Source organism: Chinchilla lanigera, unplaced genomic scaffold, assembly GCF_000276665.1.
Source record: "Chinchilla lanigera isolate Chin_1 unplaced genomic scaffold, ChiLan1.0 scaffold00141, whole genome shotgun sequence".
Taxonomy (NCBI): domain Eukaryota; kingdom Metazoa; phylum Chordata; class Mammalia; order Rodentia; family Chinchillidae; genus Chinchilla; species Chinchilla lanigera.
This window is the reverse complement of record NW_004955542.1, coordinates 1948770-1963243: the sequence shown is the minus strand read 5'-3', so window position 1 is coordinate 1963243 and position 14474 is coordinate 1948770. Positions and strand designations below refer to the sequence as shown.

At 57.4% G+C, this 14474-nt stretch overlaps 2 protein-coding genes across 7 annotated transcripts in view; one reads left to right on the top strand and one right to left on the bottom strand.

Annotated features, from left to right (window-relative positions):
• Twist2 (twist family bHLH transcription factor 2) overlaps positions 1-3479 on the top strand; it is a gene marked incomplete at its 5' end in the record, with an annotated part of 40901 nt that extends 37422 nt beyond the window's left edge. The window contains 1 exon segment of the mRNA XM_005411181.2: positions 2848-3479.
• Positions 3375-12610, bottom strand: LOC106147323. Of its 6 annotated transcripts, XR_001232171.1 has the most exons (6): positions 12177-12610; positions 10634-11046; positions 7667-7817; positions 7019-7107; positions 5912-6013; positions 3375-3583 (listed from the first exon to the last, which is right to left on the bottom strand). XR_001232171.1 is itself a non-coding variant. In XM_013508130.1 (5 exons), the coding sequence occupies exons 1-4, from the start codon at positions 12476-12478 to the stop codon at positions 5960-5962; spliced, it is 624 nt and encodes a 207-aa protein (XP_013363584.1). In that variant the 5' UTR covers positions 12479-12610; the 3' UTR covers positions 3375-3583; positions 5912-5959. The 6 variants fall into 6 exon arrangements, 5 of the variants coding, with proteins under 5 accessions (XP_013363584.1, XP_013363586.1, XP_013363583.1 ...); XM_013508130.1 differs by lacking the exons at positions 7019-7107; positions 7667-7817 and having other exon boundaries at positions 10634-10773; positions 10919-11046; XM_013508132.1 differs by lacking the exons at positions 5912-6013; positions 7019-7107; positions 7667-7817 and having other exon boundaries at positions 10634-10773; positions 10919-11046.
• Positions 12611-14474: the final 1864 nt, after the last annotated feature.

Here is a 14474-nt window from a genome sequence, read left to right as displayed (position 1 = left end):
TTCTGACCTCCCAACCGTCCCTTTTCACCCCTGCAGTTCAGGAGTGTGTGTGTGTGTGTGTGTGTGTGTTGTGTGCACACATGTGTGCATGTGCGTTGCTGTCTGACTGAAGGAGGTTTCACATCGAGGTTCTCCCCTTGTCTCCTTACTCCGCAGCCTGCTCTTTCTGGCAGTGCAGCCAAAATCAAGGTACTCGGCCCCTTCCCTCCCCACCACAAAGTCCGACCTGCACTTCCCTGAGGAATGGTCTCAGTGTCTGCACTGCGTCCCTGCTCTCTGCACATGTTGCCTCTTCTAGATTTCTCCAATTCACTTGGCTTTTCCAACGAGCAGCCTTCCTTGCATACAGTAGGTGCTAGAGCTGGAGGGATGGGTGGAGGCGTGATGGGTGGGTGGACGGATGGCTGTGTGTACCTAAGGATGGGTGGATGGAAAGTTGCATGGATGGATGAACGGACGGACAGAAAGCTGCATGGATGGATGGATGGTTGGAAGTTTACAAGGATAATGAATGGATGGCTATATGTATGTATGTATTATGGACAGATGGAGGGTTGCATGGATGAAAGGATGGCTGGCTGGCTGCCTCGCTGGGTGTTTAGATGGATGGGTGGATGGAAGAAAGAAAGGGAGAGACGGAGGGAGAGATGGAAGAAGAACATTTAAAGCACAGGTGGAGGATGTGTGGCCTTAACACAGAACTCCTCCTCCTCCTCCAACCGCCTCGCCTCCCTTCTGGAGACTTCATTGATGTCCACCCTCTTGCTTGGTCGGGGATACAGCATTGCCTGCTTCCCTGTGCCTGTGATCTGGTGCGGAGGAGACCACTAAAGACGCCCTCTTGGCAGGCCGCTCACTGCCTCTTCTGGGCCAGGCAGGCAGGTGCAGAGAGCCAGCCGGACAGGACGCAGGCGGGGGCTTCAGGTGGCTCTGGTGCACAGAGGCAGCCTGAGGCCTAGATGTTTCACATTTGCTGCCTGTGTCGGTAGACGTGGCCGGGGCCAGGGTGACATCGGGGGCCAGGCCAGAAGGCCCTCAGTCAAGAAGATGAACGAACCTGCTGCTCACGTCTGCCCCAGCCCTGGGCCCCAGCGGGCACATGAAGCAAACCCAGAGACGCACGCCGGGCTGGAGATGGCCCTGTGCTTTTGGCTTTCCATGGATGATACTGTATTTCCCCTTGGAGGCTGGCTCAGCTCATATATCAAAAGCTGTTGTAATTATTTCCTCCCACTGAGGAAGGCTTCCATTTAGCTTTCTCTAGCCACCCCCTTATTAATTATCTAATTACAACCACATTCTCCAAAAGAGAGCAGCCTTTGACTTTCTGCCCAGGACCACTTAAAAAGGCTTAACTCTTTGGAATACTCTGAATAGAGAGAGAGAAAGAGAGAGAGAAAGAGGTTTTAGGAAAACCTGTCTTTCTTCAGAGCTTTGTCTTGATTCAGCAAGGGAAACAGAACCCAAGAACCTTTCACAGTCCCTAAGAGAGCTCCCTCGGGGACCTGGAAGCATGGCGCATCACTGGGGCTGTCACGGGCCGGCCTGGGTGCAGTGCAGGGTTCGTGTGCTGCTGGTCCGCTACGCAGCCCTGACAGCCAGTGTGGGCCAGGCCCAGCCTCACCACCGCTGCCCCCTCGGAGCACGGCGCACACCCAGCGCTCCCTCCCCACGTGGCTCAGCAGCAACCTGGAGGACACAGCCAGCACACGCTGGTCCCTGACAGGAGCTCATCGCAGTGACCTTGACTTACGACCTTGGGCTTACAGCAGCCGTACCCCTCTGCAGTCTGGGTCTCAGGCTCTGGCCTGCACCGCTCTTCCCAGTGCCTCTTCTTCACGGGGTATGGGGGCACAGGCAGCAGTGTGCGCAGCCTGGGGTGCGAGGACCCAGATGTGGCTCCTGCATGGGTCTTTTCTCCCCATGGAGCTACCATGTCACCTGTTCAGGTCACGAACTTGACTCCAAACCCAACCTTCACCACAGAGGGCGGGTCTTCTGAGTGGAGTGCTGTGTATGTGCGTGTGGCACTGTGGGTACAGGGCTGTGTGTGGCACATGAGCCTGGCCTCTGCCCATCGAGGTGGCTTCCCTGCAGCTGCCCGTGCATGCTCGTGCCCAGCTGTACGTGCAGTATGAGGGGTACGGGTGGGGAGAGGGGCTCCTGGGGGGTGAGCCGAGTTCGCAGACAGGTGCCGGCAACACGCCTGGCCCTGCTGAGCTACCCAGCCCTTGGGTATTTAAAAAACTCCATTGCCTGGCACAAGGGGACCTTGGAGTGACGGGCAGGTTGTCCACCTTGGTCACAGTTGTAGGCGCCAAGTTGGTGGAGAAGTCACTGAGCCGCGCTGACATCGACCGCCTGGGTGTGACATGCACTGAGCTTGTTTGAGACCCTGCACTACTGGGGGAAATGCAACGGAGTTTTCTGTACACTTTTTTGTAACTTCCTATGAATCTATAATTATTTAAAAGTCAAGTTTTCATCCACCTTTGACTGCCCCTCCCAGCAGCTGTCCCACTTCTCTGCATCCTCTTCCTGTCCCCCATGACCCCGGAAACCCCACATCCTGCCCCAGCTGCACACGGTTCACCCCGGCGGCTCCGTCACATGGGGACCCCAGCGGGGTGGCTTGTCCAGGCAGGTGGACGTGGCAGTGGGCCCGGGAGGGTGAGGAGCGATTGTCAGAGCCCTGGGAGCTGTGGGGTGGCCTGGGCCCTGGGGACATGCCTTGTCTGGTCCCTGGAGGGAGGACGGGTGATATAGGGCGGCCCTCCACCTGCAACCACCCTACCCTGCAGGACGGGGCACAGCGCCTGCAGCTCACCCTTCTTCTTTGTCTTCCAGACTGACCCGCACGTCTGAAGAACTGGGGCGCACCACACCTGTCACCTCTGAAACCTGGACAACCTCGCTAAGGCCCCTTGCACGCCCCAGCAAGTGTCCAGACAGGGCCGCGCGGCCTTCCCCGAGACGGCCCCCCTGCTGGAAGGGGCTCCCAGCCCCCACCAGCGACCTGCACATTGTCATCTCGTCACCATCTGGATTTTTCTTCTGGGTTTTATTTTTGGGGGGTGGATTTTATTGTTTCTGAAAAATCTCTCGATTCAGGAAAGCATTTATGAGCATTTGGATTTTGGATTTGTACTTCCCTCTAAGTGCCTTCTCTGACCTGTATTTTTTTTTAATAAAACAGAAATGTGTTCTTGTACAATCTGTTCCAACTGGACCAAGGCTGTCAGAACAGGACCCCGGTTCCCACCCACCCCGACCTCTGCATGATGGTCTCAAGGAAGCCTGGAACCCCCTCCTCACACCCCTCTTTTGCCCTGATTCGCTCAGCTCGCTGTTTTTATATTCCCCATGTCCGTGTATATGTTGCTTATTTGTTTATTTATTGAGATATTTTTACAAGCCAAGTGCTCTGCCCGTGGCTGTGTACCCCGGCCCTGCCCAGAACAATAAAGATCCCACACGGCCCTGGTCTCCACGTCTCTGTTCTCATCTCTGTGTCGCAGTGAGCACCAGCCTGGGCACGCTGGAACGGGTTGCAGAAATGATTGTTGCTTCACCCTGAAGGGACCTGAAAGGATGAGAGACATTTTATGCTGCATGTGGCTGGAGGAATTTCTAGAAGCTACTGACTCTCCTGTAGTTATGAATGCAGACCCAGGCCTAAGAGAGCAGAGCAGGCTTGTGAGTGACGTTTCCATCTCTGAGAAAAGTACCTGAGATAAGCAACTTATAGAATGGAAAGGTTTAGCTGGGTGTAGTGGTACATGACTATAATCCCAGCATTCTGGGAGGCTGAGTCAGGAGGAATGCAAGTTTGAGTCCAGTCTGGGTAATTTAGAGAGACCTTGTCTAAAAAATACATACATGAAAGAGGCTGAGGATGTAGTCAGTGTGAAGGCCTTGTGTCCGATTCCCAGTACCCCAGTCCCAAAAAAGAAGGGAATGTTTATTTGGGCTCATGGTTCCTGATGTCTCGGTCCATGGTCTATTGCTCCATTGCTCCCTGGGCTCAGGGCAAGGATGAACATCGTGGGGAGGAGGGAGAGGAGCACAGCTGCTCCTCATGGCAGCCGGAAGCGGGGGCGGAGGGGCTTGCCCCTAGGGCGCAGCCCCCAGTGACCTGACTTCCGCTCATTGGGCCCCTCTTCCTAGAGACACCACCCCCTCACAGAACCACAGGCTGAGGTCCAAGGCCGGCCTTGAGGACACCACGCCATCACTGCAGGCAAGGTGGCCTTGGCCGCTAGGCCGGCTCCCTGCTGGGCTCCCCACAGCCTTAGCCAGGAGTCACCTCGCTGGCTAAGCCCTTCCTGTCCTTCCTGTCAGAACCTCCCACACGCCCCCAGCTGGTCCCGGCACATCCTGAACATGTCCATCCTGTGTTGACTGGGCTCCACGGGCAGCTGTCCGGCCCTCCAGACAGGGACCTGGCTGAGGCTGAGGCTGCAGCCCCCACCAGGTGACCCTGCCAGGCCAGGCCTGCAGTAGCCCCTCAGAGGATGCAGCCGGGATCTGGTACAGAGGACACCCCTGCAGAAGGCAAGGGTCCCTCACCGCGCTGCTGGCTCGCTACCACGTCCACACCTGTGAGTGCCAGCGGGGTGTGGGTGGCCCCCAGCGTGGGGGCTTCCAGCTCAGGGGCTGCAAACCGTGAGGTCGCCTGAGCCACCAGAGGCCTTTCCTCGGGGCGACACCGAGCAGACACAGGCTCTGCCCAGCTCCCAGACAGCAGCCGTGGGGGCGAGGGTCCCGGGCGGCACTGCGGTGGCCTAGGAGCCCTCTCCCTCCCCCCACCCAGGTGAACAGGGGACTCCAGAAGGGCCTCAGTTCCTGTCACCACGCTGGCTCCTAGAAGTGACCTCGAGGCATAACGGGGGGTCCTGAGCCCTGGCTGAGGGAGTCTGGTCCCTGCAGGAGAAGCCAATAAGCACATAAGCGTGCACGCCCACACCACACACATCCATGCATGCACACACATGCACACACACACCTCACACATGCTCGTGTGCACTACACGTGAATGCACACACTGCCGTCCACACAGCACACACACACATGCACATGCCCAGCTCCCCTGAGGAGACTCGGGAGGCAGAGCAGGGGTCCAGCTCTGCAGGGCCCATGGAGGCCTGAAGGGCCAGGAAGACCGCGAAGGTCGGGTGCCTCTCTCCCAAGTGACTCAAAGCAGAAACAGCACAAGTAAAGCTTGAAGATGGGAGGCAACACAGGCTCATCCTTGGTTTCCAAACTGCAAGTTCAGTCCTCCTCCGCCCAGGTGCTGAGCCAAGGCCTGCTTAGCCCGCCAAGTAACCGGGCCAGTGTCTTCTCCACCGTGGGGGACCAGGCAGCATGGAAGAGGGACCAGGGCGCCTGCTCCAGAGTGGATGCTCGGGGCCCACCCTGGAAGGTCAAGGCTAGAGTCTGCAGGACCTCAGGGAAGTGGCCTGGAAGCCAATGTCCAGGGAAAGAACTGAGACCACTTCCCGGGACCTCAGGCCCCTCCCTTTGCACGCCCCCAGCTCCCATGGGGACACCCTTACAGGCAGTGGGTTTCCCTGCCTACAGGTGGGTGCAGCCCCCCCGGCACCCTGCGTCTCTGGTGGCACTAAGTGTGGCTGTTCCCGCCCCCTGCTGCGTGCTCAGGTCTACACAGCAGGGTCTCAGCCACCCCAGCCCTGGCCTGGCCTGGGGTCTCCTGAGGATTTACTGCCGATCTGTGCATTCCTGAAGCCAGGCTCCACCTTGGCCCATGGGATCCACTTCCCCACATACCCCTACACCTAGCCGAGGACACTGCAGGGCTCAGGTGTGCTGGGATGCATGTGTGTATATGTGTGTGTTCATACACGGACACGCACACACACCTGGGTCTGTGTGCGTATGCACGGACACTCACTTGTCACAAGCTGTTGGGACCAGGGATGGGACTCGGGTCCCTAGTGTGTCACAGGGCCTCTTCCATGTGGTAGCTTCCGCCCTGGGTTCTTGCAGCTGCTCCCTGGGGCAGTTAGGGCCGGGAGGACAGAGCTGCATAAGGCTGCAGTGCAGACTCATCCAGGACGCACATCTGAAGTGACCCAGGAGTCCCCAGGACAGGAGGTGTCGGGAGAAACCCCAGCCAAGCCACTGCCCACTTGTGCTGGGGGTGTCCAGCGGACCCTCTGGGGAGCAAGCTGGCCAGCCCCAGGCAGACGTAGGGCTGCTGGGGCAGCCCTGGGATGTAGTCCCTTTAACAGCACAAAGGAGCCGGCAGGAGGGGTTGGCCGGGACAGACAGAACCTGGGGTTTGGAATTCGATCCAGGAGCAGGACCACACGGGGTGGCAGTGGGGGGCCTGCAGGGTCATGCACTCGTTTCCAACATTACCTTGGGCCGGGGCAGTGGCCAAAACCAACACCATTAAATGCAAAGCCCTGCTGTCTGCCCTTAAAAGCAACTGCAGGCAGCAGAGTGGGCCCCCAGGCGCTCCCTGTGAGCCCTGAGCCTGGAGAGCTGAGAAGGCAACTGGAACCCCGGCATGTGCCCTGGTGCCACTAGGCCCATCCAGGGGACCTTGTGGCTCTCGGGGACATGTTCGGGGAGGGGGGGCCGGCAGCCAGGCCGGTAGGTGGACAGGGGGAGGACTGTGGGCTGGTCCGTGGGGTCTCAGCTGGTTTTGAGGGGCTGGAGGCCACGCAGAGCTACAGAGCCTGCAGGAGCTTTCTCTCCTGTCCTGTGGTCTCTTGAGAGAGGACACTTCTGTCACCGAAATAGCACTGGGCACTGTGCACGCTAACGTGCCGTGAGCACACCTGTGGGTGCATGGGCAGAGGCCCCTGGACCTGGCAGCCACCCCCACGCGCCTTCAGCCCCTGAGAGGGTGACTGAGGGAGCTCCGGGGCCGGGCCTGGGTAAGGGGAGGAGAGCCTGAGCAGCCCCGGGCAGGAGAAGCGGCCGTGGCACCCGCCCTCACTGTCTAACCCGCTTTCCTCCTTGCAGAGACAAAACACTCAACCCTGGCAACCTGAAGCAGGAGAAGTTTACTGCGGCTCACGCTTCAGTCCAGGGTGCGCAGGTCCCAAAGAAGAAGCGGCAGGCGGCTGGCGGAGGGGGCTGCTCAGGGCACGCAGGACCGGAAGCAGAGAGGGAAGGGAGGAGCCAGGAGAGAGATGAGCCCTTCCAGGTCACACCCCCAGAGCCACTCTTCCCACAGTCCCTGCCTCCTCAGGGCAGGTCACCACGGTGCCCCATAATCCAGTCGCCCAGATCTAAGCCCTAACACACCCCTCCCTACACCCTGCTCTCCAGCTGCCTCCAGGCCCTGCAGTGAGCTGCGGCTGTCGCAGAGCAAGAGTTTCCGGGTCCTCTGATGGAGCACACCGCCTGCCCACGCAGGACAGCCCACAGAGCCACACGGGCCAGCCCTGGCCCCACAGGACAGCATGCTGGTGCCTGGGTGCATGGAAGCCCTGCCAGGGGCTATCCTAGGATGGAGGCCACTCTGACCCCAGCCCCCGGAGACTCTGGTGTCCTTGGCCTCAAGGAGCAAAGGGCCAGCGGAGCCCATAGTCCATGGCATCTGGCAGTGTTTCCTCAAGGCCAGGCCCTCGGCCGCCTGTGTCCACCTTACTTGCCCTTCCAGCCCCGTGTCCCTGGGACTAAGCCCCAGTACCTGCCTCGCTCCATCCCTGGCACACGGCCCAGCTGGACCAGCGGACCTCTCCCTGCTCCCTGAGGCTCTGCACTGCTGTGCACACCCCTGCACGTGGTTCCCTCGGTCCACAGCCCACTCAGGACCTGCAGCTTGACTCCAGAAACAGGACCTGGGTGGGGGTGGGGGCCTGAGGGGAGAGCAGGGGAGGGCGGGAGAGGCGAGGGGAGGGAGGGGGGGAAGTGGCTTGGGTTTGGGGGCTGCTGGCGCCTTGGCCCAGAGCATGACTATGCCCGCTGGGTCCCCGAGTGATCCGGGAAGCAGGTGCAGAGGAGGAAGGCGGTGGGAAGCATCCGTCCCCACGGCAAGCAGGATAGCCAACAGCTGCCTATCCGTGTCACCTCAGAAGCCCTCTCTGGTAGGTACAGAAACTGGTCCACGTCTGGACCCCATGACAGGCTAAGCTTTTGGAGTCTTTGCAGACGTAGTTGATTAAGGACCTCCAGGAGCGGTCACTCTGGGGCAGCTGCCATACAGAGGAAGGAGAGAGACCAGGAGAACACTGGGGCCTGAACAGAGGCTGCAGTGACCCTGCTGGCACCAGGGCCCGGAGGGAGGGAGGGAGGGAGAGAGGCAGGGGCCAGACTCCGCCCACCGCCCACCGCCCACCGCCCACCGCCCTTGGAGGTTGTGGGCCCCAGGGCCCTAGATCTGGGACTTGCGGCCTCCAGAATGGGAGAGATTTCTGTGGGCTCAAGTGGTCGGGTTGGGTTTGGGGTTGTTGGGTGCAGCCACTGCTGGAGCCGCACAAAGCCTGCTGCAGTGACCACGGGAACGAGACCAGTGGGGACCAGGAGGACAGATGGTGGGGATGCGGCCAAGAGGCAGAAACCCAGGGGCTGAGGCGCCGGAGCCTGCAGGGCCCGCCTGATTCCCAGCGCTCGGAGGCCCATGGGGGTCCGGCTTCCCAGCTGGGGACATGGCCAAGCCACAGCACCAGGACTTCGGGTGACAGGGACTTGGTAACAGAATGGAGGCTGGGTCCCCCTGAGGGCACTCACCCGAAAGGAAAACACCCTGGACCCGAGACCAGCCTGCCACTGCTGCACCAGTGACAGAGAATCGTCAAAGCTGAGTACAGATGCGACCCGTTCCACTCCCACAGGTTCCCCAGCCCAGCGAACAGGAGCCGTGAAAGGACACCACAAGGCCCTGGGTGCTGGTGGGTTATCCACCCCGGCTTTGCCGTTCTGCACAGGATGAGGGGCTGAGAATGGAGCCCAGATGTCATGGACCTGCCTGACATCTGCACGGAACTGACCACCTACCCAGAATTTTCCCCTCCTGCATACCTCGTCCCCACCCACTGGGTAGAGAAGTTCAGGGAAAATGCTTTCTCTGCACATACCCCAATTCCCAAATGCTCTTTAATTTCTATTTCCAAACAGTGTGCGTGCTGTTAGCAGAAGCCCAGCCAAGCCAGCCGCGCTCCGTCCGCGTCTCCTGCGGATGGAGCGCATTCATCTGGGAAGCGGAAGGGCTGGCGGAAGCGCTCTTCCCACGGCCGGAGCTGGCCTTCCTGCGGGGCCTAGGTGCCACGCGCGGCGAGGCTGAGCTCAGGGCATGAGCCCTTGCTTGGGTGACTGTCTCACCAGGGATGGAAAAGGCAGAAGGTGCCTTGCAGAGTCGCAGCCAGGGAGCAGCAAAGGAGGGGGAAGGACTCATGCCACCCCCACCGGGCACTTGGTGGCTGGGCAGGGAGTGGCCCTGAGGGTAGTGTGGCCGTGGACCACGAGAGTGAGGTGTTGGTGACACCTTGGGGCTCTGGGGACGTTTCTGGTTGTGGGGTGGGGAAGGCAGGTACCACGCTCCAGGGACAGCAGGGGTAAGCAAGTTGAGACACCCTGAGTCTGAAGCATCCGGGGGCCCCTGCCTAGTGTTCAGATGGCATTTCGAGGTGCATGTGCAGGGCCAGGGCAGCATCCTGCAGGAGGGGAAGAGTGAGGCTCTCCACTGTGGTGGGGGTACAGGTACTGGGGCAAGGAGTGGGACGGTCATCCAGGGATGGCCTCCCAGGTGGCAGGGCAGGATGGGGGGGGCAGGGCTGGTGCAAACTGACCTGACGGCTCAGGTCTGAAGGGAGGACGGCAGGGGCCCAGGGCAGGGAGGAGGGCAGGGGCCCAGGGCGGGGAGGAGGTTGCCTTTCAAGGGTGTGCAGGGGCAGGCGTGGGCCCTGGTGCAGAGTGGGGCCCTACTGCAGAGAAGAGCGTCCTGCCCCATCAGAGCACGCGAGGGCGAGGGGCAGGCTGCCAGCCCAAGAGCAGCAGGGCCCGTGGCACTGGCATTGGTGGACTGTGGGTTGGGGGGCTGGCAGGAGGAATCATCACAGGATGGGGTCTGCAGGCCCATGGGGGGGTCTCCAGGGACACCATTCTCGGGGGCACAGGGAGCTGTTGCGGGGCAGGCCTCGTCCTGGGGGCTGTGTCCAGGGCCCGGGACAGTGGGCCCGGGACAGTGGGCCCCTCATCACTGCCTTTCACTGCAGTCTCCCTGTCACCTAGAGGACTGTCTGGGGCCTTGAGAAGCTCTGGGCCGGGAAGATGGCGCAGAGTGAACCTGGGGGCTAGCGGGGACGGCACCCTCTGCGGCCAGGGAGCAGCCGAGGGCGGGCGGCAGGCTTGTGTTCAGTGCCCTCTGCACAGCTGTGGGGACGGGGTGTGGAGCCACTGCCAGTGCAGAGGGGGCAAGTGCCTGAGGGCGCTGGGCTCCGCCACAGCTCTGCCCAACGGGCCAGCTGCTGGGAAAGGTGCCTGGACCGTGGCACTCTCTCCCCGAGGCGAGCACCGGCCTGGCTCATGCGCATTGCAGAATATGATGAGGGAGGGTGAAGAGCACCCTTGATCTAGCGGCACCCACAGCTGCCTTGACGGTGACCCTGAGGAGACAGCAGCCAGGTGACATCCAGCACACTGTAGCCCTGGGGCTCACCTTTCCCCGGCCACCTCTGGGAAGGCTTGTGCGTCCCAGGAAACAACGAGAGCGGGCAGTTCTCTGCTTTACATCACAGCAGAACACGAACAGCAGCAACAGAACAGCATGAAATAGCCCCTGGTTCCTCAACCTCCTCCCTGGAAGAGAGAACGAAAGCAAACTCGGACTGCAGAGTGCTGGGGAAGGCAGAGGAGCTTCAAGGAGCCACCTGGAGGTTCGCTGTCCCTGCCGGGGATCGCACGGGTGCTCCACTCTCCAGTGTCCACGGATGAGGGGAAATACCAGGTTTGGAAGCTAAGCGCCTCTGGTCCCTGACTTCGGCTCGGCGGGAGGCCTCCTGTCCGCTGCCTGGTGCACCGTATCTGTGCTTTGCTTGCTCTGTGGTGAGAACGCAGCGAGCGCACCTCCCCCTGTAGAAACGGCAGGACCCGCGTTGCTCGGGACAAGGTGCATCCCCAGGCAGGGTGCACAGGCGAGAAACACACACCCTCACCGTGCAAGCCGGACAAGAGCTCCCGCCCGCCCACAGCAGCGACGGAAGTCCTGAGCACGGGCAAACGGCCCTGCTCCCTGATGCTTGGCTCTCCGCACAGCCTCCGTGGAGTGCAGTGTTACTCGCTCAGTTCCCCGCCCCGCTTCTTTAAAATTTGTGGCTTCTTCAGTTTCGCTCAGATTTTGAAAACACATTGTTTTGATGCCAAGATTAACAAACAGGGCTCTTTATCATGTTGGAATTGGCCCAATGATTCACAGATTTAAAAAAAAACAAAGCCAGCAAGTTGGAAAAATTTGCACATTCTGTTAGCGCTGGTCCCGACCTGAGCCAGGCTCCTCCCATTGCCCTTCCCGGGAGCTGAGGGAATCAACAAAAACAAGGCGGAAGCGCCCTGTCCTGCGTGCGTGTGAGTGCGTGTGTGTGTGAGTGCGTGTGAGTGTGTGTGTGTGTATGTGTGAGTGTGTGTGTGTCCTCTGTGAGACAGCTGCCTCTTTTCTCTGTAAACAGTCATCTGAGCCCAGCCACCGCCCTCCCACTACGCTGACCAGAGCAAGGTGGACATGGGGCTGACTGCCGAGCTGCTGAGGCCCCAGTGACCTGGATCAAAAGGACGTGTTGTGCCAAGTGGGGTCCTCGTGGGGGTTGGGAAGCAGGGCTGAGCTCCAGGACTGTGTGGGCAGAAGCCAGCAGGCACGGTGTCTGGGGTCCTCGGCAGGAGGGTCAGGCAGTGGGTGTGGGCCTAGGTGAGCACCAAGAGGAAAGACAGAGGCCCCTGGAAGTGGGGAGCCCTGGGGGGGAGGTGGAGACACTCCCAGGCTGCAGGAGCAGGTGCGCCTCGGGCGCTGCTCGAACCCAGGGTACATGCCATTTTCTGATGGTGACAAAACACCTGGGGCCGTGTAACCAATCAAGGTCAGGTTTGCGTAGCTCACAGCCCCGCCTTGGCACCTGCCAGGCACCTGGAGAGGCCTCTCTCTGGCCAGGATGGACACTCAGAGCCTGCGGTGAGACTCGGCCAACATGCAAGCCAGGGCCCCTCCTTACCTGCTCAGAAAGCAACTTAAAGCCCTGCCCTCAGGACCTCGTCTCCCCCGACGCTTCTCCTCCAGACAGTAGCACACATTTGAGGACCGCGTTTCCAGCATGTGCACTTTTAGGGACACACGCAGACCATAGTCATGGCTTTGTCCAGGCATCCCGTAAGGGCTGTTGGGCAACACCTCCATCCCAGCCGCCCCTGAGGGGAGCAGTGTGCAGGTGGCCCTGGTCAGGCTTCCGTCCGCTCTGTGTACTTCTTGCTGTCTGCCCAGGCTCTCTGGCCCCTCGCTCGTCAAGATGTCTTGCATCCCTCTGGCCACACCCTCGTGACAGTGTGAGGGGCTCACATCCTGGAGCAATCCCACCCACAGGCAGGAGCAGGGAGATGAGAGTGCCTCTTCCCTGGCCCTGTGGGTGCGCTCAACACGACTGACCCACTGTCCAGGGCTGACTAGCTCTGCAAGGCGGCCTTGGGCCACCCCCTCCTGCTCCTGTCATGTGCCCAGCCCAGTTCCCCTATTCCCTGGAAACTTTACAACATAAGCTATCGACACAAAAATTTTACCTCAGATTCTGTCTTGAGGGAGAAATCAAGAGGATTTCAAACCTCCACTTCCAGGAACGTGGCAAACGAAGTTGTTGCAGTGAATTCCTGCTGAAAATACATGAAAAGTTTAGATCTTCTTAAAAGCTATGAAGAACAACAAGATAGTAAGAAAAAAATAATTGGGCATGATGGCACAGCCTGTCATCTGAGCACTCTGGGAGGCTGAGGCAAGAATACTGTAAGTTTGAACCTAGTCTAGGCCACCTAGTGATTTAGTGAGACCCAGTCTCAGAATAAAAAATAAAATAGAGCGGGGCCTGTAGCTTAGACCCTGGGTTCCAACCTCAGTATCACATTTAAAAAAAAAAAAAAAAAAGAAATCACTTGACTAAAATATAAAGAAAAATGGGCTCCAGATAAAAAACAAAGTATGGGGGCTGGGGATTTAGCTCAGCAGCACAGCGCCTGCCTGGCAAGTGTGAGGTCGTGAGTTAGATTCCTGGTACTGGAAAAAAAAACAAAACAAACAAACAAACTGACAAACAAAAAAGGTATGTAAGTTGCTAGTGCCCTAGAGGATCTGAAAATTGGAGCAGAGGTGCTAAAGTAGCTTTGAGCATCACAGGTTGCAAAGACCTCTCCAGATGGGGGATCTACTAGGAAGCTCTCTCCATGTTGATCTGAGACCACCCAAATGGCCCACCATGCTCCCCATACCATGGATAGGATACTTTAAGGGAAAGGGCCTTGGTTCTGAGCATAATACAGAGAAAAAGTCACTTGTAAATACACTAGGTGATTTCATTTATATCTGTATCCTAGATTTATATCTTTTGTGTGGTCAAACCAAAGGTAGCATTCTTTATTAAAAAATTTCAAATAACTCACAATTTGACATATATAATGAAAACAGAACAAACAAACCAAAAACTAAAACAACACATTTAAGTCCCAGTGCACCAACAATTACAGTAAATGTAAATGGTCAAAATCCACCAATTAAAAGACAGGCTAGATGTCTTAAAAATGACAATGTAGCTATCTTAAACATATGCACCAAACAACACACCACGAACAAAACATAGCAAGCAGAAACCATAGAATCAAAAGGAGAAATAGACAAATCCATGATTAGAGCTGGAGAGTTCAGGCCTCAATCTCAACAAGTGATAGAACAGTTAGAGAAAAAAAATCAGGAATGTAGAAGCATTCAAAACACCATCAGCCAATAAGATCTGATCAATTTTGGAATGGTCCAACCAAGAACAGCAGAATAAGCATTTTTATAAAGTGCCAAAAGAATAGGAATGGATGAAGTAAAAAACAAAAACAATAGAGAAAAAGCAGTGAGACAAAGGAGTGGTATTTTTAAAAGATCAATAAAATTGACAAGCCTTTAATAAAATTGATGGAGAGAAGGAAAAGGCAAAAATTACCAATATTAGTAATAAAATGGAATACAACAGTAGACCCTACAGCCAAAAAAAAAAGATTTTAAGAGAATACTATAAACATCTGCACATAAACTTGTCAACTTGGATGAAATGGACCAGTTCCAGAAATAAAACTAACAACTGTAATTCACCCAAGATAGCTTCTACATATTAAGAAAATTGGATTCACAATTTTAAAACTCAAAAAAGAAAGAAACCTTGATACACAGACACTGTCACCAAAAATTCTATTAAATGTTTAAATAGTAATTAACACTGATTCTATACAATCTCTTTTAGAAAATAGAATAGGAAGAAGCTATT